General features: G+C 35.2%; 1 protein-coding gene across 1 annotated transcript in view; it reads right to left on the bottom strand.

Moving 5' to 3' along the window:
- Ide (Insulin degrading metalloproteinase) overlaps positions 1-24011 on the bottom strand; it is a 599910-nt gene that overhangs the window by 29747 nt on the left and 546152 nt on the right. The window contains exon 27 of the mRNA XM_090392302.1: positions 13636-13827. Within this exon, the coding sequence (XP_090248428.1) occupies positions 13636-13827 (192 nt within the window). The remainder of the gene's footprint in view (positions 1-13635; positions 13828-24011) is intronic.

Below are 24011 nucleotides of genomic sequence, written 5' to 3'. Positions count from 1 at the left end.
TCCATAAGGATATGTGCTTTGCATTATGGGATACTAAGGCAAGTTATGTGAAGTTGTTATCTTCAATATGAGTTGCCCAGTTCTGAAAATACTTCAGGTGCAAACTTTGTTTACTTACACTTGGATAAGGGATAAAACGAAAAATATAATGTCTTGGCATCTTTAATTTAAACCTTTTCATAGTTTATAGTGATTGCAGTTCAGTATTTCAAACTTTAGTAGTTATTAAACAGTGTCATTGTTACTGCCCAACTTTTCGCAGAAGACATACACCTGGTTTTGTTGTTTATGAATGGAAAGAATGTCAAGTACCAGAATGCTGCAGTATTAAGGAGCAATAACAGCTTTTCGGCCATTTTTATCATTTATTCCAAACAACAGAAGAGGAGAACTTGAAAAGGTTGCAAAAGTTCGATGGGTTTGTAATATTTTGCAGGCTGTAACAGCTGAAGAAATGCCAAAGGTTTACTACATAATTGTTTTTCTTCAGCTTCTATAATGACTGTAATATTTATTATGTACAGCTGAGCACGAAAGATTATGGTTTTAAGTACTGTGACATTAGAAGAAAAAAAAAGTGGTTCATATACATTCACCATGAAATTGTGGGAGTGGGTTTATGGTCTGTGCATACATATGTAGTAATTTTCCAGAGCATCTGGTCTTCTCTATTTAAGGACTGAAGTTTTATCTCCCACTGTTGAATTTGATAGCTTTTAAGTGCATACTGAACTTTCTTCATGGTCCTGTTGAGCACTTGTCGGTGTAGTGTTTTGTGTTATTAAAAAATTTTCATCATCATCAAATTCCTGCCATGTACCCTCAAGGGGTGTACAGCATGTGATAGTACTACATGACAAAAATTACATCATTACTAACTTCCTATCTACAATTTTCCTCCAAATCAGTCTGTTACTTGTCAAGACTCCAACATTATCATATCTTATATTTCTATCGTCTAAGGCACTTTGTATCACATCAATCCACCTATATCTTGGTCTTCCTCTGGGTTGTTTTGCTGCCAACCTGGCAGAGAACACTTGTTTTGCTAATCTTTCCTCGCCAATTCTGTTTAAGTGACCATACCACCTGAGATAAGCTCTGCTAATGCATTCCTGGATGCTGACAATGTCAAGTTCTTTCCTAATATCCTCATTTTTAATATGATATTGCCATTGATGCCATCTGTTCACGCCTATAATCTTTCTCAGGACTCTCATATCTGTGGTCTCTAGTCTTTGGTCAAGTGTTTTACTTCTGACCCAGCTCTCAGATCCATAAGTTAAAACTGGTTTGAACACTGTCTTGTATACAGCTAATTTAGTGTTAATTTCTCTCTTATTCCATATGAATTTATTCAATTGACTTCCGACCATACCAGCTTTGCTGATTCCGTTGTCTATTTCTATATTTAATTTACCATCTTCACTAAAAATCGTGCCTAAGTAGCTGAAATGTTTTACTTGTTCCACAGGTTCTCCAATCACAAAACAGTTGACATTTTCAATGATTCTGCCTATTTTCATTGTCTTTGTTTTTTTATTGCTGACCTTCATACCATATATATTACAACAGCTATTCAATTTAGTCAGAGAATCTTGCAGATTTGTAGTGGATTTATTTAGAAGTATAACATCATCTGCATAAAGCAAAGAGCAGACATTAACATCTCCAATTTTGATATCATGTTTAATACCACTTTCCTTCATAATGTGATCCATATAGATAATGAATAACAGAGGGGATAATGTACATCCTTGTCTGACACCAGATTTAACATTAAACCATCTTCCTGTACTTCCTTCAATTCTAACTGCTGACTTACAACTCAAATAAAGACTAAGTATTGCTTGATATAATGCCCCATTGACACCATATAACTGCAGCGTATTGAATAGCTTCTCTCTTGGCACCTTGTCATATGCCTTTTCCAAATCGACAAAACTTAAATACAGATCTTTGTTATATTCCCATGCTTTCTCAACTATTTGTCGTAAAGTGAAGATCTGGTCCTGACAGCCTCTATTTGGCCTGAATCCAGCTTGTTCTTCATCAAGCTTTTCTTCCACAATTCTTCTCAACCATTTCTCAAGTATACTTGCATAGGTCTTGCCAGGAACACTCAATAGGGAAATACCTCTGTAATTCTCACATTCAGTTTTATTTCCCTTTTTATATATTGGTACTATGAGAGCTCTACTCCAATCATCGGGAATTCGTCCCTCTGTCCAGGCTTTCTGAACTATGCAGTGCAGCCACTGTAAGACTCTTATCCCACCATACTTCAGCATTTCTGGTCGAATATCATCTACTCCTGCTGCCTTTCCACATTTCAAGCCTTTGATGGCTTTTTCTACTTCAAGTATGGATATGTATTCCTGACTGCATGCCTGGTCAGTGTTTTTTACCAATGTGCTATCATCACTGCTTGTTTCATTTAGCAGTTTTTCAAGGTAATTACTCCATACTTCAAGGATATCTTTTTCTCCCGTTTTCATGTCACCTTTATCATCTCTAACTCCTTTTACAGCACTCTTTCCTCCATTCCTAAGCTTCTTCAACAACCTCCAGAATATTTTGCCACCTTCTTGATATTTATTTTCTATATTCTTACCAAAGTCCTCCCATGACTTTCGTTTAGCTAGTTTTACACAGTGTTCAGCATTCTTGCATTTGTCTCTATATTCTCTAAGAGCACAAGCTGACTTATTTGACAGAAACTTTTGATATGCTTTCTTCTTTTCCTTCACTGCCTCTTTAACTACCTGTGTCCACCAGGGAGTTCTGATTTTTTGTATTAAAAAATTTTGTAATAAAAAATTTTGTGTATTAAAAACTTGGCGATGGCCAAGTTTTTAATCTCATCTGGAAGTCAGTCAGAGCTTGTGCATGGCACATCCATGGTATAAATGATGTAATTAAATAATATTTTTAAATAATGTAATAACTAATACTGCTTCATTTTAGAGTTAATACTCATTTTTATTTTCTTTTATGGCCTGTGAACTTTTTCAAAAATCAAAATCACTCTCTAGTATTATTTTATGGTATGTAAAAAGTAACACTGGCTGTCCACTAAACTGATGGTGGATTGCATCATGTTGTGTGGTGCAGAGTAGAGTAGCATTCTGCAATGAGTCCTTGGAGAAGGGGGCATGTATAATAATAAAATTTGTTTACTTATGATAATCTTCACATACACCAATATCCTTGGTTTAACTTTAACATTATTATTTTTGCTAGAGACCTCTAGGGAGAGAGAGACTTAACAAGGGAGACTATGTATCATCCTTGCCAACTGTCACATCTTTTCTTGAAATCACTCACTACCTCCAGAGGCAAGCCCTGCTAATCATGTACTGCTCTATGAGAGAAAAATCTAGCTCTCATCTCTTTCTTGACTATATTCATTCACAACTTTTATGGATGCCCTATCACCTTCTTCACACTCTCCATAAAATAAAAAATTCCATCTACTGGTATCCTGTATGACCCTTTCGGAAGTTTGTAGGTCTCTATCTTTAAAAGAAATGTTTTTCTGTTTGCTGCAATTAAAGATCAGTAATTAAAAAAAAGGACATAATTTGTATACTTTTTGTGGTATATTAGTATTAAAAGTATACTTTTCATATACTTTTTATACTAATGATAACTTCAAGGTATATTTCACAGGGCACAAAACTTGATTTGATTTTAGATCAAATGATTTTGTTGGTATTATGATCAGCTTCATCAGGGTTAATTATTACACTGCATTAGATTCCTGAACAGAGAAAAATGTACACATTAAAATTCATAAAAATTAACATTTGCCTGGCCTGGTTGATACATCTACTCTCTAACCAACAAACTGAGGGTTTGAATCTCATTGTGAGCATGGATGTTTGTAAATGGCTTGAAAAATTTCCATGTTTGGTCTCTATCTATTCATTAGACATCAACAGATGCTGTATGGTCACCCAGATGCTCGGTGATGTGCCACACCAGTCCTCAACAAGTGGTCCTGTTGAGGACTGGTGTGGCACACCAGTGTGCCACACCAGTCTAATATGCTTTTCTGGAGGTTTCAACTCTCTGAAGATCTTCTGGAATGGCTGATCTAGATATGCCATTCCAGACACCATCCATCCATCTGAATGACAGTATACCCCTTCCTCTTTTTCCAAGAACTTTACCTTCTATTACTGTTTTGAGATGTTTTCCTTTCAATGTGTATAAAGTATTCCAACTTTCTTCTGTCAATATTCTTAAGGAGCCTTAAAGTTCTACCAATCCTTTCTAGCACCCATCAATATGTCTGCATTTCAGTATATGGTAGCCTCAACAATGTGGTGTTACAGAAGGAGCTATCCATGTTAGCATTTTGGAATGAAGTCACTGCAAGAAAAAAAAGAAAGTGGTAGGGTTGCAGAGGGGTTTCCACATATCTGAGAGGTTTAGGTCCCACTTCATCCCACAAAGACCAGGTGGGTTGGGACTTCAGCCTACTAGGTGAGGCAAATATCTAGGAGAGAAGGCAGACCTCCACTGCATAAGATGAAATGAAATACCAAAATAAGAAAGATTCACCCCTATCCCTCAAATACTCTAATAGCATTGAGAAAGAAGCAAGAAGAAAAGAAAGAAAGAGAGGGACCAGTCTACAGATAATATAACAGATGTATATTATATGAAGTGAGACATGGTCCACCATCAGGTACCTCAGGTTTGTCACTAATGTACTCACTAAAGCGAGCCGTTCAGAAGTTTGGTCTCTAGAGCAGCGTTTCCCAAACTTTTCCTATGACGGAACACTTCACAAATCCTGAAATTGTCACGGAACACTTTGGTTATTTTGTAATGTATTAATTAATATTTAATTAATTAAATATAAATTAAACATAAACATCATTAAATTGATTTGTGCTGATTTTCATTGACATATCCCATTCTGATCACCAAAAATTTATAATATTATTATAAGTACTTACGAGTGAATGCAGACTTTTTCTCCTGTGTGCTGGTAGTTTTCCCCTCCTTTTTTATATCCTGGAGATCACTTTATAGGCTGGTGGTGGATGACTCACTATCTGTTGCATCACAAACACCTTCAATAAGAGATTTCTTAATACAAAAATTAAAAAAAGTCCCTTTTCTCTTATTCATATTAAAATTTAAATCTGCAGGCCTATTACTTTTAAAAAATCACGGCACTATCGTTTCAAAACTTTCACCCTACAATACAAACTTGCGAAGAAAGTATTCAGTATTACTAGATTTGAGAACCGGATACAGACTACCTTGATCTTCAATTTTAGCGGAAAAATTTTCTTTATACTTCTTTGCTGATTGGTCACTAACATTTGCAACACAGATGTTATTTCTTTCAGTTTTGAGAACAAAGGATATGCTGCCCATTGTTGTAATCGGCTTGCAGCAATTTTTATGATCAGTCAAAAACAGCAGTATTCTCTTTCCCGATTGTTGAAAGATTTCGATGTGTGAAAATTAATGATAATTCATGAATACTTCCATGTTTATAAATACACGGCTTGGTCACTGACATTTGCAACACAGATATTATTAGGCATTCTGGGTCTGAGACTATTGACGAATATTATTCTCCTCAGAATATTTCCACTATAAAATATTTATTCATGAAAAATGCTTAGAAAACTAAAATGACAAATTCCAAGAGAACTTCTTGCGGAACGCTTACTCACCTTCTGCGGAACACTTATTCACCTTCCACAGAACACAGTTCGGGAAATCCTGCTCTAGAGCATGGTTTTTGGATTATGTAATACATATATTCCGGTACACAGAAGAAATATTTAATAAAATTAGTAACCTCAAAGGAATCACTGTAGGGGGAAGAAATATTAATAACCTAAGATATGCAGATGACACAGTTCTTCTAGCTGAAAACAAATATGACCTCAAAACTCTTATAGGTGAAACCCTCAAGTATAGTGAATAGTATGGCCTCAGTTTCAACTTTAAAAAGACAAAAATCATGATAATTTCAAGAGAAAAGAAAATACCAAAAATATGCATCAATATAAAAGGAAATAAATTAGAACAGGTGCAAAAATACATATACCTCGGACACTTAATCACAAAAAATGGCAGGACAGAAGATGAAATTAGAAAAAGGATTGAAATTGCAAGGTCAACTTTCAACAGGATGAAAAATCTACTAACATCTAGAGAATTAAATCTGAAAACAAGACTAAGAATCTCCAAATGCTACATATGGTCTACATTATTATATGGAGTAGAGACATGGACACTCTCCAATTTGAGTGTGAAAAAACTGGAGGCCCTTTGAAATGTGGATGCTGCGAAGAATTATGAGAATATCATGGAAAGACAAAAAGACATTTGTCTTTTTGTCTTTCCATGATATTGCCATCTCTAGTACCTCTTCATGACATTCCATGAAGAGGTACTAGAGATGGCAGGCGTAAACAGGAGCCTGATGAAAGAAATTAAAAAGAGAAAAGTCAGATATTTTGGACATATTCTGAGACATAACTGCCTACAAAGGACACTTCTCGAAGGAACTGTTGAGGGAAAGAGAAAGAGAGGAAGACAAAGACTGGAGAGGATGAAAAATATAGAAGACTGGACTTCTATATATGAGAAATGCAGCAGAGAGGTGCAGAATAGGACATGGTAGTCAATCTCCTGGAGGGAGAAGACACCTGACAGGACAGGAATACATATATATATATATATATGTAGAAAGTTTTTTTACCTTGGGTGTAACATACGTTAAAGATACCAGATAAAAGATATAAAAATGGATAAAATGATCAATGAAAATTTCTAACAAAAATGTAAGAAGTTTATAACACACAAAGAACAAGGTATGAAAATGGTATATACAAGAGAACACTGTATAAATAAAAATAGTGTAAACAATCCATATATGGTAAAAGATGTTAACTGTTTTAAAAATTTAAAATCGAAAGATACATCTGTGTCTGATAAAATCTGACTGAATGTATAGGGCTCACTAAGATTATGATTACAGCTAAAATAATAACAGTGCTCATTCATGAAATGAGGACAGTTGATTAAAATATGATGAATGGTGAGTATGGCACTGCAGAAATTAAACACAGGCATGTTATCACCCCTGAGAAGGAAGGAGTGGGTGAGATGACTATGATATACGCAGAGTTGAGCAAGAACAACTTCCTTTGTTCAAACCCTACACAGGCTAAACTTTCATAATTTAACTACATGTTCGATTTGACAGAGCTTATTATTAGTCTCTATGTTCCAAGATAGATGCCACTGGGATAGGAGTTTTTGTCTAATCTACTGATAATTTATGTATGTTACAGGCAGATGGTGGATATATGAGAAACGAGCTCACCTTGCTGCAGTCCCATTTCACTTAATCTCAACATGACTTGGAATCCAACAGAAGCGTATATCAAAGGGTAACTTCTATAAATGAAAGAGGAGGTTTTCAATTCGAAAGAGCACTGGATGTTGCTATAGCTCTTGACTTCTTACTGCCTGAAGAGAACTTTGCAAGTTTAAACATATTATGTACTTTTGGCAGTGACAGAATCTGATGTATTTTACTGCAAGCCCCATTGCATACACTCTTCTGTAAGGATGTTACTCTAGTGGGATTTATGCAGATATGTTATCTAGAAAGATGGTAGAAGATTCTACTAGGTCCTCCGAGTTTGAGCTGCTGCACAGACAGACACAAAATCAGAATATTCAATTCCATCAGCTTCAAAGAGCTACTTGTAAATGAGAGCATGAATGGACAATTTCAGTAACCTGATGAAAGAAAAGCTACACGTTGGCTAGCAGACATGACTGCCATGGTGGAAGTGAATTTGGTGACATCTGAGCTAAGTTGTTTACCATTACTTTTATAAATGTAGGACAGCTCTTATCCACAAACCAAAGGTTTTTATGGCAGTCTGTTGAGTGTTGTAGAGATCTCAAACTGTGGTAGAAAAATAGATGGATAGGTGGGGTGTTCTAGCAGGGATTTTATTTTAGTTATGTATAACAGAGATAGGGTGCATAGAGTGTTCACTGATTCATTACATTTATCTTGTAACTGACATATGTGAAGGAGGAAACTCGGTTTATCTGTTAAATGTCAGTCTCAAGAACTTGGCTTCTAGTGTAACTGAGATTAATGATTGTCCTAGTCAGAGTTCTGCATCAGGATGAAGACTACATCTGAATCCATTTGCAAGTTCTCAGATTGAAAAATGGTCAATGGCTTGCTGCAGCTGTCATTCTGTGATGCTCAACGTTACATGAATGAGAAGATGGCAAAGTTATTCGCACATTAGGGTACTGCTTACTGTTGTAGGAATTTGTTCTGTTATTGAATTACCCTGGATTGCAAGAGGTGTGACATTTTAAACAGAACCTTGTGGACACCCTCTTCTTGGTTATGGTGTGTGTATGTGTGTGTGGGGGGGGGTCCCCACTCAGACTTGGAAGATTCAGTTAGACAAGAAGTTTCTGATAAAAGAGGGAGGTTCTCTCTAAGACCAAAATTATGTAATTCTTTTAGTATTCCAGATCTCCAAACAGTGTCATATGCTTTTTCTATATAGAATAAAACCAATACTAGATGCTCACATTGTCTCCAGCCCAACAAAATGATCAGTAGTAGAATATTTTTGGAAGCCAGACTGTGTTCTGAAAAAAAAGTTTGTTTATGTGCAGAAACCATAAAAGATGAGAGTTAACCATTCCCCCCCCCTCCCCCCCGGAATCTCACGCAAGTAGCTTGTCAGAACAACTGGATGGTAGTTATTTGGGAATTTTGGATTCTTCCCTGGCTTAGAAAAGGCAATCATAATCGCCTTTTGCCAGGTATCTGGAAATATGCTCTCACAGAAAATACTGCTGTGAAGTTGATTCATGGCCAAGAGCTGTTTTACATCATGTAAAACATGATGTAAAAAACTACTCCAGATAATATCCATTACATGGATATTATCTGGACCAACAGCAGTTAAGAAACAACATTTCAGCAAAACAGATTTAATTTCTTTTTTTGTAAAATGGCTTATATTCTTCTCTGCTGTTAGAAGAAAATTAGCCATTTTGGGAAAAAATTCCTGGTAAATGAAAGGCAGATATACCACCTACCTCTTTATCCTTGAGCACAGTGGTTGCACAGTTGCTGATCCATTAGCAAACCTCCCCATGTGTTGTTTTTCTGCTTTGCATTTCTGGGCAAGCAACTCATGGGGAGGTTTGCTAATGGATCAGCAACTGTGCAACCACTGTGCTCAAGGATAAAGAGGTAGGTGGTATATCTGCCTTTCATTTACCAGGAATTTTTTCCCATACTTCTTTGCTGCAGGCAGATCTTGATATAGAAGAAGTAAATTGGATCCAGGATCCTTCTGGCTTTGTGGATAGATGTATCTAGCACTAGTCCAGGCACATTTAAAAGCAATTATGTTTGTTGTTGTGGGATACTTGAAGAAAATACCCCAAGTAATTTTCTGGGCTTCTCTGGCCGCTGTGCAATCATCATTCCATCATGGCTTAGGAAAATGTGGGAACCAACAAGATACTTTAGGGATTGCAGTTGTAGCTGCCACTATAACACATTCTGTTACATGCTTCACTGCATCAGTGGTAGCAGATGAACCAGTCAGCCCGCTCAATTTTCCTCCATGATATCTGTGATGTAGTACATACTTGTTTTTCCATGTATGTACTACATCACAGATATCATGTGGTATATAATGGGAAAAGGGAAGGTGAGCAGATGGTTAAGTCGATGGCAGCGAATGTTCGAATGATATAGAATATGGAATATGGAAGAAGGTATTGCATCCTGTGTTTAAGAGGGAGAGATTGTTGTTGAGTATACATTCAATAATTCTTTCTCTGATGCTTGTTTGGGCACTACTCCATAGTGTTACGTCCATTTAAATCTCCCATTAAAAGTAATGGGGTTGGTAACTGCAATATGACATCATTAAGGTCACGTTGAGAAATATCTATGGCAGGAGGGAGGGCAGATGCAGCATATTTTATTAATTTCCAATCAACGGTCTTATAGCAAATACTTCTGCACTGGTGTTAATTAGAATTTGTTGGAAAGGGATATGGTTGCCCACAAGGAATGAGACTCCTCCATAATGAGCTGGATCATCACTCAGTTTCAGGTATGTTTCCTACAGGCAGAAGCATATTGGTTTATACTTCTGCAAAAGAGCCTTGATGTTGTCATTGTTTTGTCAGAATCCATGACAATTCCATTGTAGGAATGTTTTCATTATTTCTTTTTGGTAGTATCATCTGACTTCTTATGATCAGTGGTTTTGTTTTTATTAGTCATGATTTTTTTTTTTTTTCTTTTTAGGAAATTGTGGATGGCCAGTATTCATAATTTCTTCTTCTTCTTCTGGAAAAACATCTAAGACATAATAAAATTCCACACCTTCTAGGGTACTTGGCATATTAATTTTTTTATCTTCCTGAGGGGAAGCGGAGGGATTGCAGTTACCAACAGATAGCATGTTGATGGCTCATCAATATGCTATCTGTTGATGGGCCATCTAATAAAGGGTCTGGAAGAATATCTTTCATTCTCTGTGATGCACGGTCTATTATATTTTTTAATAAGAGCATTTTCACCTAGTGGGACCATTTTTGGCATATCTTCAGGATTGAGTCCATAATGATACCTCTCCATCATTTGCACAAAGGAGATAGCGAGCAAGTCATATCTTTCAGGGATGTTGTAGTTGTGAGAAAGTGAGATTAAATTCTTGTTAATATCCCAATGGAAACTTTACAATTGCCTTCTCAACGTATGAGGGTTTAGCAGATGTTGTTTCTACTGTTGTGGTATATTGTCTCTTTGCCTCCTGATAAATGATACATTGTTTTGTTTTCATGTTTTGGATCTTCTTTCACTCCCTCACAGTTAGAGCATTTGGTGTTGTGCTCTTATAGTCTACATTTTCTCATGAACTTTACTGCAACATCAGGCATAGATTGCATGTGGTTTGAGAAAGACCATGTTTCTGACATTTGATGCACCATAAAGGATTTGGGATATAGAGCCTTACTGGGCTGAGATATCCTGTTTTGACAGATGTTGGTGGATTTGGTTTGTTGAAGGTAAGGATGATGTTTATGGTGATAACCAGATGTCCACCCCTATGCCTCTTGGAAAATTTAAGGTTTTATGGGAGGTAACTGTAATCAGTATCTCCCCGATAGGCACTGCATGGAGTAATTTTCTGATTGTGCTATTGTAGCTGCTTCAATAGGGAAATCTCATGAATGCAGGTTCTTCACAGATTTTGGAGATTCTGCTAACCCTTCTGGATGAAAAAAGTTGACAATTTTCCAACTGGATGTTTACCTGTTCAGTGCATGATCAGATACAGTGGTGTATTTGTTGCAGCTTCTGTTTTTTTGCTTCTTACTTTGCTTTTCTGTTGATGATAATATGGTTTCTGAACTTAGCTTGGGCTTGTTGAGGGGCCCTGATAAAAAAGAGGACTGTGAAGTGTTCATTGATGTCCCTGCATATGGATGCCCCTGACTGTGCTCAGGAGTGGAATAGTAGGGCTAACCCAGATGCTATACAAGCATGACAACAAGCCATGGACTCTGTCCCTGCATGAGGAAGAAGACTTACTGCAACACCCTTGATCCCTGAAGGCAAGTCCACTAATCGAATAACCTTGGTCAAAATATCCAGGACCACCAGTCTTGCCAAAGTAGTGCAAGACGTCCAGGATTCTCCTTTCCACACGTTGCACCTCATGGCAAACATGGTAGGAAGGTGTTGGATTCCAGTGATGATAGTAATATAAAAGATAGGATGGTAAAAATGATTTAGGAGAAGTAAAATAAAGAATATGGGAAGAAAATCAAAGATAACAAGAAAGAATGAAAAATGCCAGTATCATATCATCAGTGGTAGGTACCCTCCACCACAAACAGGTGGATTACATTTAAAAGGAAGTTTGAGGAAAATTAGGGAAAGTACAGACGTTTTTAATGACAGGACCATATTTATAAAAAAAGAGGAGGATATTAGAAAAGAGCTTGTCATTATTAACAATCAAGATGTGTAAGCAGTGCTAATCTAATAGGCTAAGATCACTTTCTTAAGTAGAATGGGAGATGAAAGATTAACAAAATGGGTGTTTCCTAGATAATGACTAATTAAATCAGAGACCTTACAAATAAAAGGCCAACATGGAAGGAAACTGGTGACACTATGATAGTGTTGCATGATCAGAAATATAGTGCCCATCTTGAGGGTGTATGCATTTACAAGGGTGGTCTGAAAAGGTGGCAACACTATTGGCAAGATTTTTTTTTTCCTAAGTTGGTACATCTGTCATAAGCATCCATGTGAATTGCAAGTCATTCTATCCAGTAGTTTGTTTTATACACCTGTCTGAAGCAAAAGTGTTGTCCGTATCCCTTGAAATGGATAAAATTGAATATCGTGCAGTTATAAAATTCTTTGTAAAAGAGGTTTAACGGCAAAAAAAATTCATTCGAAATTCATAAAAGTTTATGGGCACTCTTCTCCTTCATTTTCGACAATTAAGAAATGGGGTGCCGAGTTTAAATGAGGCCATACCAGCCTTGAAGATGATCCCTGTGAAGGACGTCCAAAAAGTGTAACAACACCAGAAATCATTGATCAAGTGCACGATATGGTATTGGATCACCGGCGAATTAAAGTGCATGAAACTGCTGAGACTATAGGCATTTCAAAAGAACGTGTAGGATATATTTTCCATAAAGAATTGCAAATGAAAAAGTTTTGTGCAAGATGGGTGCCACACTTGCTCACAGCAGATCAAAAATGCACTCGCATGAAAATCTCCAAACAGTGCTTGGAACGTTTTAACAAGAATAAAACTGATTTTGTGCATCGATTTATTACTATGGATGAGACTTGGATTCACCATTATACACCAGAATCCAAACAGCAGAGAGAAGTCAGTTGTTCAGCACCAAAGTAGACAAAGTTGGTTCCATCAGCAGGAAAGGTCATGGCATCGATGTTTTGGGATGCTAAAGGCATTCTGTTTATTATCTTGGAAAGGGTAAAACAATAACTGGGGAATATTATTCTGATCTTTTAACCAGACTACACAAAAAAATTCATGAGAAAAGACCCAGTTTGCAGAAGAAAAAAATCATCTTTCATCAGGACACTATACCTGCCCACAAAAGTGTTTTGGCAATGGTAAAATTAAGGGATCTGCACTATGAATTGTTGAAACATCCACCAACAACCACCTATTCCCCAGATTTGGCTCCCCCTAACTTCTATCTCTTCCCAAAACTAATAATCTTCAATGCTGGTCAGCATTTTTCTTTGAGGTGACTGCAGCTGTAGAGGGGCATTTTGTAGATCTTACTGAGAACCACTACAGGGACAGGATAATGGCACTGGGGCATTGCTGGAATAAATGTATTAGTCTTAAGGGAGATTATGTTGAAAAATAAAAAAATAAAAATGCTGTTAGGCCGAGAACTTTTCAGACCACCCTCGTACAAAGGGTGTGCATAGCCCGACAGGTTGGGTGCAGTATTAAACAAGGAACATGAATGAAAAAATGTGTTAACAGAGGTAGTACAAATCCTGATAATTACCGTGGAAGGATGCAGGGGTGGAGGTGGATTAAGAATGCCATCTGCATCCCCAACTGGAAATGATGGCATACAGGATGATATTTTTTCTTTTTCTCCTTCCTCCTCATTTTTATCAAGACTATTTCCTTCAGCTGAAGAAACAATATGAACAGACAATTTTTTCCTGCATGGAGCATCATTGGATATCATGTCCTAAAAAGGAAAAAATAAGTCTAAAGCTTAAATATTTCTTGCTATTTTAAATATATCTTATAGTTATATAATCATTTTCTGGAATGTACTCTCCAAGAAATGTGCAAGATAGTATGACAATCCAAATAAAATTATGTTTATCAGTTTTTTATCAATATTTATTTTTTCATGCAACTGATATTACCTTCATCCTTTCTCAACATGTTAAGCTCAATTGTCTTGACACAGCCAAGTGACATGGCTTCATAAAACCTAATTAATATTTTGACAAGATAGTTAATTCTATCTGCACACTGTTATGTCAAATGCATATTCCCTACTTGGTTTGCCTGCCTTTTAGGATAAAAAAAAACTTGAGCTTCAGAGAGAAAAATCTGCCACCTCTGAAAGAGATGGACTAACTCACCTTCACATGAAGGTGAAGTTTGAATCTCATCTTGCTATACTCATGTCTTTTCAATCAAAGGATTTCAATACTGAGTGACCCGCAGAGGCTGTACTGATATATTACTCATTCAATTATAAGTCTACTTGATTATCAGTGTGGTTTTTTGAAGTACTCCTAACTGTATCAATTCAAAGTTCTCAACCATTTCTGAATTTAAATATTTGATAAATCTATCTTCTGTTCTGTTGTGTTTAAATGGTTATATTGCTTGAGATTAGCTTCCTAAGACATTCAAATTCCTTTCCAATAGCAACATTTTAATGCAGTTTTACATGATGCTATATACTGCATCTAATTTTCATTAAACTTCTGTTATTAGCAGTGCCAGCTCTAGGGGTCCTGGTGCCCCGATGCTAATTTAAGTTGAGCACCCCATACTGTTTTTAAAATATAGTAAAATTTAAAGGTTAAAAACTCAAAACAGATATATTTTTATGTAAAACAGTACACTTAGCAAAATACATATATTAACACAGCACAAACATACAAAAATGCACATAGACTAGAATTACAGATACATAAGTTGTCGATTACTGGCTATGATCTATTATAACTAGAGATGTACAAGCTAGAAAAATTGCACAATGATAAGAATAATTTAATTTTTAATGGAAAAAGCAATGTATGAAAAAAAAATTAAATGATTTAAAGTTTACATTTCTTGATTTTATGGAAGCAAATTCATCCAAAATTTCATTTGTTTCTAGTTTCTCACAGATATCACAGATACGATCGTTGACAATCCTACCAGTCTTTCCAGTGAAATACTATATATTAGATATGTTTAAATTAGTTTCAGTCTTGAAAATGATTGTTCGCCACTTGCTACTGAAACTGGAAGTGTCAAAAATATTTGAAGCGAAACTGTTAAATTAATAAAGATGCTATCTAAATAATTTGCATATAATGTTGCATTATGAGGTGCTTAAGGGTCAAAGCTGTATAACTCAGAGGAGACCTCTCCACATAGCCTTTAAAGGATACGGAGAACCGACCAGGGCTTCTGACCTAATATCCAAACCTCACCTTCATGTGGTGCACCCTGTTGGGTATCTACCTGGATATTGAATGAACGAGAATAGTCTCATTGACTATTAAAAAATAATCATAAGCATAAGTTTTAAAAGAGGTAAACCGTGAGTAGACATAACTATACATAATAAATAACGGAAAAACTCACGTAGAAATATTATTTAATAGTATAATTTTCGCCTGTGTGTCACAGGCATCTTCAGTACAATTAGGCACAAAAATTAAACACTAACTAACAATTCCAAAAAGCGCCACCTAAGTAGCTGGTGTAAGATAACTAAAAAGGTCAATAACTTTCCTAAAAAAAAAAAAAAAAAAAAAAAAAAAAAAAAATCTAATACAATAAAAAGTTAGGAAAGATTAGCTGATTTGTAAAGTACTATCTCCCATAAAGGGGATAGACGTAAGCCGTCGGATCTGTTTAAGTTAGGAGAATGAAGTAGAGTTTCACATGCTTCTTTATAAAGGCGTTCCATGAGAAACTGACTTTTGTGAAGAACTTTTGTCTTTCTCCAATGAACTCTGTGTCTAGTGAAGATGGCATGTTCTGCAAGTCCAGACTTTTCAGGTTTAAAGTATTCAATATAAGATTGGTGTTCTTCTAGCCGAATGGAGGCAGATCTTCCCGTTTGTCCGAAATAACATAATCCACAAGAACACGGAATCTGGTAGACACCTGGATGATTAAGATGTGGAAGCTTGTCCTTTGGAGAAGCGAGAAAGGTGGAGATTTTTCTAAACGGTCGAAAGGCAACAAAAATATTCAGTGGTTTTAAAATTTTTGCTATACGTTCACTGATGCCTTGTATATAAGGGATGGTAATGCGCGTTATTTCCTCTGTGTTTGAAGAGGGAGACATATTAAATCTACTCAAAGTTCTTTTAATGAAGCAATTCTTATAGCCATTAGATAGAAAGGAAGAAGTTATATATCGTATTTCTTTCTGGAAAAGATCGTCTGTAGAACAAAAGGAGTGGGCCCGATGAACCAGTGTTTTAATAGTTCCTGCCTTTTGACTGGGATGGTGATGGTGATGAGATTCCACATGGAATCTCATCACCATCCCAGTCAAAAGGCAGGAACTATTAAAACACTGGTTCATCGGGCCCACTCCTTTTGTTCTACAGACGATCTTTTCCAGAAAGAAATACGATATATAACTTCTTCCTTTCTATCTAATGGCTATAAGAATTGCTTCATTAAAAGAACTTTGAGTAGATTTAATATGTCTCCCTCTTCAAACACAGAGGAAATAATGCGCATTACCATCCCTTATATACAAGGCATCAGTGAACGTATAGCAAAAATTTTAAAACCACTGAATATTTTTGTTGCCTTTCGACCGTTTAGAAAAATCTCCACCTTTCTCGCTTCTCCAAAGGACAAGCTTCCACATCTTAATCATCCAGGTGTCTACCAGATTCCGTGTTCATGTGGATTATGTTATTTCGGACAAACGGGAAGATCTGCCTCCATTCGGCTAGAAGAACACCAATCTTATATTGAATACTTTAAACCTGAAAAGTCTGGACTTGCAGAACATGCCATCTTCACTAGACACAGAGTTCATTGGAGAAAGACAAAAGTTCTTCACAAAAGTCAGTTTCTCATGGAACGCCTTTATAAAGAAGCATGTGAAACTCTACTTCATTCTCCTAACTTAAACAGATCCGACGGCTTACGTCTATCCCCTTTATGGGAGATAGTACTTTACAAATCAGCTAATCTTTCCTAACTTTTTATTGTATTAAATTTTTTTTTTTTTTTAGGAAAGTTATTGACCTTTTTAGTTATCTTACACCAGCTACTTAGGTGGCACTTTTTGGAATTGTCAGTTAGTGTTTAATTTTTGTGCCTAATTGTACTGAAGATGCCTGTGACACACAGGCGAAAATTATACTATTAAATAATATTTCTACGTGAGTTTTTCCGTTATTTATTATGTATAATCATAAGCATAGTAATCATAAGAATAATCATAAGATCATAAGAAAAGTCTCATTGACTATGTTATTGTTGATAGTGATGTTTTTCCACTGGTGCAGGACACCAGAGTGTACAGAGGATTTGAAATTGCAAGCGATCACTATTTAGTCTTGAGCAGGATAAAATTGAATTTCATATTGAAAAGAATAACACGTAAGAAAGTTTAAAAGTGAATAAAATTGGGCAGCTCTCAGATGTGAACTATAGACTAAAATATACAAACATTATTCAAGAAAAAATGAAAGAGTTTGCGAACAGGAACCAAATCTTGGAGATTCAGTGGCAAGCCTTGAAGAAAACCTTGACTGATTCAGCCATAGAGGCACGTGGTGAGGTTGTCCGCAAGGATAGAAAAACCAGAACTCCATGGTGGACACAGGAATTTAACGAGGCAGTGAAGGAAAAGAAGAAAGCATATCAAAAGTTCCTGGCAAATAAGTCAGCTTGTGCTCTTAGAGAATACAGAAACAAATGTAAGAAAGCGAAACACTGTGTAAAACTAGCTAAACAAAAGTCATGGGAGGACTTTGGCAAGAATATAGAAAATAAATATCAAGAAGGTGGCAAAATATTCTGGAGGTTGTTGAAGAAGCTTAGGAATGGAAGAAAGATTGCTGTAAAAGGAATTAGAGATGATAAAGGTGAAATGAAAACAGGAGAAAAAGATATCCTTGAAGTATGGAGTAATTACTTCGAAAAATTGCTAAACGAAACAAGCAGTGATAGCACAGTGTTAAAAAACAATCAACCGGAATACAGACAGAAATACATATCCATACTTGAAGTAGAAAAAAGCCATCAAAAGCTAAAAATGTAGAATGGCAGCAGGATTAGATGATATTCGACCAGAAATCCTGAAGTATGGTGGTATAAAGTCTTACAGTGGCTGCACTGCATAGATCAGAAGGCCTGGACAGAGGGACAAATTCCTGATGACTGGAGTATAGCTCTAATGGTACCCATATATAAAAAAGGAAATAAAACTGAATGTGTGAATTACAGAGGTATTTCCCTACTGAGTGTTCCTGGCAATATCTATGCAAGTATACTTCAGAAGAATTGTGGAAGAAAAGCTTAATGAAGAACAAGCTGGATTCAGGCCAAATAGAGGCTGTCAGGATCAGATCTTCACTTTACGACAAATAATTTAGAAAGCATAGGCATATAACAAAGATCTGTATTTAAGTTTTGTCGATCTGGAAAAGGCATATGACAAGGTGCCAAGAGAGAAGCTATTCAATACGCTACAGTTATATGGTGTAAATGGGGCATTACATCAAGCAATTCTTAATCTTTATTTGAGTTGTAAATCAGCAGGTAGAATTGAAGGAAGTAGAGGAAGATGGTTTAATGTTAAATCTGGTGTCAGACAAGGATGTACATTATCCCCTCTGTTATTCATTATCTATACGGATCACATTATGAAGGAAAGTGGTATTAAACATGATATCAAAATTGGAGATGTTAATGTCAGTTCTTTGCTTTATGTGGATGATGTTATACTTCTAAATATATCCGCTACAAGTTTGTAAGATTCCCTGACTAAATTGAATAACTGTTGTAATAGGTATGATATGAAGGTCAGCAATAATAATAAGACAAAGACAATGAAAATAGGTAGAATCGCTGAAAATGTCAACTGTGTTGTGAACGGAGAACCTGTGGAACATGTAAAACATTTCAGCTACTTAGGCATGATTTTTACTGAGGATGGTAACTTAAATATGGACATACACAACAGAATCAACAAAGCTGGCATGGTAGGAAGTCAATTGAATAAATTCATATGGAATAACAGAGAAATTAGTTGGAACACTAAATCAGCTGTATACAAGACAGTGTTCAAACCAGTTTTAACTTATGGATATGAGAGCTGGTTCAGAAGTAAAACACTTGACCAAAGACTGCAGATATGAGAGGCCTGAGAAAGATTAGAGGGGTGAACAGATGGCATCAATGGCAATATCATATTAAAAACGAGGATATTAGGAAAGAACTTGACATTGTCAGCATCCAGGAATGCATTAGCAGAGCTAATCTCAAGTGCTAATTAATGACCATAATTAATTAAGAATAATTAAGTGACCATACCACCTGAGATTAGCTCAAGAGCTAATCTGAGGTGGTATGGTCACTTAAACAGAATGGGCGAGGAAAGATTAGCAAAACAAGTGTTCTCTGCCAGGTTGGCAGGAAAATGACCCAGAGGAAGACCAAGAAATAGGTGGATTGATACGGTACAAAGTGCTTTAGACAATAGAAATATAAGATCTGATAATATTAGAGTCTTGACAAGTAACAGACTGATTTGGAGGAAAATTGTAGATAGGAAGTTATTAATGATGTAAATTTCTCATGTAGTACTATCATATCCTATACACTGCTTGAGGGTACAAATCAGGAATTTGAAGATGATAATGAATTTTATGATGCCTGTCTTGTCTTACAATGCACTGATAAAACTGGCCTAGGGGCACCACATACCCTTGAGCTGGCACTGATAAAATCCGTACCAGATTATAAGTGAACATAAAAATCCATAATCTTTAATTTTCAGAGCTAATGTTTTTGCTTCATATTTAGTATTATTGTTATCAATTTAAATATTATCATAAATTTCTACAAAAGAACCTAAAACTTCTCCAATATTATATCTAAGCAAACAGAGTCAATCCTCACTTCCTATCAGATAAAGTTGTAAGTGCACTTTTTACTTTTTCAGTACATCCCATCGTTTAGTCAAAGCACTAAAGAAATTATAAATTTATTGTATAGTGCTAAAAAAAAAATCACTGTTTCAGTATCAACTCAAGCAGCATCAGTGATCACCAATTAATGCGTGTGTTGCACACGGGACAAAGAGTGCTCGAGGTTTAATATTAGATAAGTGTCTTTGAAAGCCAGTATGTTTTCCTCTCATGCCCACCCCGTCATCGTAATCTTGTCTCCAGAAATATTTAATATCTAAATTTAAATCTTTTAAATTTATCTAAAAGTACATGGAAGATACTTCAGACTTTTTGAGAAATTTAGTTAGCTGCCCATTTTGTTTTTCTTTTTCAAGTTATTTTGCCACTTTTTTTTTTTATTTACAACTCCATATAATTTTTTTCATCTCCATTATACCTAAGTTTATTCTGAAGCAAAAAATCTATTGAACAAAACATTCTGTAAGACATAAAAAATAAATGTAAATAAAAAAATGAAAATAAGTACTTAAAGAAATGCATAAATTTTTTGTTGTTTTGTAGACTTAGGTTAAATTTTGAATCTAGTGTGAATGAACTACACATTCACTGTGATTAGCAATCAACAGTTCGATTATTTATTTACAAACAAGGTGCAAGGTCTGATCTGCAAAAAATGTCCAAATGTCACTTCGTAATATAGGTTAAGCCGGATACACGTGTGTGCCTCACGTCCTAACTGATGAATGACTGCTGCATGTAAAAAAGAAAGTCGGTAGTGTAAGGTGCCTGCTGTAACATGACACCCGCCTTTTTTAGTGCTTCTGCCAACTCTGTACCACACATGGCAAAAAACAACTTCAAGTTTTTGCTAAATATTAAAAATCACAGTATTTATTACAATATATTTAGTTGAACCTCCACATTTAATAAACGGCAATAATAAAATATGTTTTTATTTTTCTACTCACTTCAGCGCCCCTTGAAGAAGGCCCCCTGATGCGATATATCACCTGCTTACCATGTTAAGCCAGCCCTGGTTATCAGCAATAACCACTTTTCTGTTCACTTGTTTCATATCTTGCCTAAGCCTGTGTTTTATCACCTGGACCATGTGATCCAGATGATAAAGTAGATCTGAATATCAAAGTTGAAAGTTTTTTACACTTGGTTATATTATAATTAAAGATGCCAAGAAATTATATTCTTGTTTAATCCTTTATCCAAGTTTAAGCAAACCAACTTTGCACCTGAAGTATCTTCAGGACTGGGTAACTCGTATATAGAGGCTAATGACTTCACATCACTTGCCTTAGCATACCATAATGCAAAGCACATATGCTTTCAGACATGTATAATGCTATGCATTATGGGAAGGGTCACTACCCAGACCAGTTTCAACCTTTAATGAGGTTTCATCAGTGGGAGCCAGATCCAGAAGTGATACTAAGGTTGAAAAAATGCAGAAGCCATACTTTCCATATACAAGTAGCCAATAATTAGTAATAAGGTATAGTTAGTAATATACTTTTTTACTAAAATACTCTGGATTAGAGATAGGTGTTGAAAGTGCTTACATTTGAAGAAAGGATTAAACCAAGAATATAATCTCTTGGCATCATTCAGAGTATTAGAAATGCATTACATGCTCCACAGATTTACTACGGAGAATGACACTGATATTATGTTTTCTTATTTTTATAATTTTAGTCTCTTTTAATGATAATTTTCAAACTATTTTAAAATAGTAGTTGTACAAAATTAGTGTTCTGAGGACATTATAGTTGGCGTTTTTAAATATTTATTTTAGAGTATGATATACAATTGGTAGTGATGATCTGAGTTTATTCTTCTTATTTTGACATCAAGATTATTTATGACCTTCCATTATGGATTCTGCATATATTATAAATAACAGTAGAGATAAGTATGCAGTCATACCCCCCCCCCCCAAATCATCCAAATCTAACATATAGTTTAGATCTGAATGGAGTCTCTCACTTATATTTTAGATGGGAGATGAATTTTACCACTTAATGTGTAACCACCACCTTGCTTGTTGAAGATCTCAGTTTGAAAAAAGTCACATTTGGCCTCTACAGTAAAGTTTTCGGAACATGTTAAAAAATTATTCTAAAATCAAAACATTATACTATGTAAAAAAATAAATAAAAATACAAAAAATATATAAAAGTAATTAAAATAGAAAAAAATTCTTACCCCCATCCATTGTATGAATGCACTACAGATTTAGAAATAATTTCTGAGTAAGGATTATATATATCACCATGAAATTCCACTTGCAACATATATAGTTTTGATGTCTGTTTTTGTTTATAAATACTATGCATTTTCTACAAAAATTAGATGCAGCTTCTTACTCTTCTTATCGCATTTCTATGATTTCCTTACTACTTATTTTAGAAGTTAAAAATTCTAGTGATCATATCTTTATAGGTGCATTTCATTTCTTCAATTTTTTTCAATAGTCTGTAGAACTTTCCCAACTTTTTTTTATTATTATTATTACTATTATTACGGGCAACTCCAGGGAGTCATTAGACTCATCGAGGGAGGCCCCAAATCATAATATTTATTTTATAATATTTATTTTCTAAATTTCTTTCCAAGGTTTTCCTCTCAATTTGTTTATCTACCTTTACACACATTTCCATTCTTATGTTTTTCTCTATACAGTTTTTAAAAACATAGGATGGTTTCCTTTCCAGGAACTTTCTATACATTTTATTCTTTCACTGGATTGCTTTGCTTCTTTAGTCAATTACAAAGTGCTTATTGTTTTTTTTCTTTATAATTGATAAAGGATAATGGGAAAAATTCACTTTTTCCCATCATAACTGAATACCTGACTCTGTATTTGATTTATTATTATTCATAAATGCTGTTTACTTTATTCTTTTAATCTTTCTTAATCAATTTTGCTTTTCAGTGATTTTTTTCTTGCTTAGAAGTAGTTTATAATTACTCCCCATTTTAAATCCTTTGAACACTGTTTTATCCTAAATTAATTTCAAAATTTCACTGTCAGCAACCATTAATGGCATAACATTCAGCAAAAAGGTTGGGATTGGAATCCAATGAAAGAATAATAAAAAGAACAAAAGAAAAACTATAATGAGTTACTCAACATTAAGAAGAGAATGGATCTAATAGCAGCAGTCATTAAGTAGGACATATGGTAGCATAAAGTAATGGACACTCCTATTCTACGGTTCAGAAACATGGATTGTTAAAAAGAAAGATGAAAGTAGAATACAAGCTACAGAAATGAGATATTTAAGTGCAATTAAAGGATGCACAAAATTGGACCATATAAAAAATGAAGACATCAGAACAGAGCTAGATATTTAACAAAAATGACCATTACAAACCAGTATTTTACTGGTTTTATACACTGCTCAAAACAATTCAGAGATATTTTAGTTTCTGCGAGATAATTATAAATTTCTGCAAATAATTATAACTATTGGGTACTTTATACATGATATGTATAAAGTACCTTAACACTTATGGATAGGGTGGATTCGATGAGATATTGTTTAAATAATCGATATTTATTACAAATTTAACAAATTATACATTTTAGTGTGAAATAATTTTAACAAGAATAGCCAAAAATGCTTTTGTTAATTTTTAATAGGGCATATGGTCTCTATTAACAGTCAAAACAGCAGTACATCTTGATTGCATAGACCGGATAAGATGATCAAACAGTTCTTGTGGGATATTTCCCCACTCTTCGGTGAGAGCAATTTCGAGCTCTTGAAGTGATCATGGTGGCACCAGTCGAGCAGAAATGTACTGAACCTAAAGCATCCCAGGCATGTTTGATTGGATTACAATCCGGTGAACAGGCAGGCCAGTCCATTCATTCAATACCTTCTTCTTCAAACCACTCTTGTACCAAATTTGCACGGTGTGGATGAGCATTGTCATCCATAAAAATGAATTCTTGGCCAATTCTTGGCAGCAGCATATGGATGAACTATAGGTTCCAAAATCTCATCAT

Source organism: Typopeltis vanoorti, chromosome 5, assembly GCF_054136105.1.
Source record: "Typopeltis vanoorti isolate ZY-2024b chromosome 5, IOZ_Tvanoo_1.0, whole genome shotgun sequence".
Lineage (NCBI taxonomy): Eukaryota > Metazoa > Arthropoda > Arachnida > Uropygi > Thelyphonidae > Typopeltis > Typopeltis vanoorti.
The sequence above is the reverse complement of the archived record's forward strand: the minus strand, read 5'-3'. Positions and strand labels throughout refer to the sequence as shown.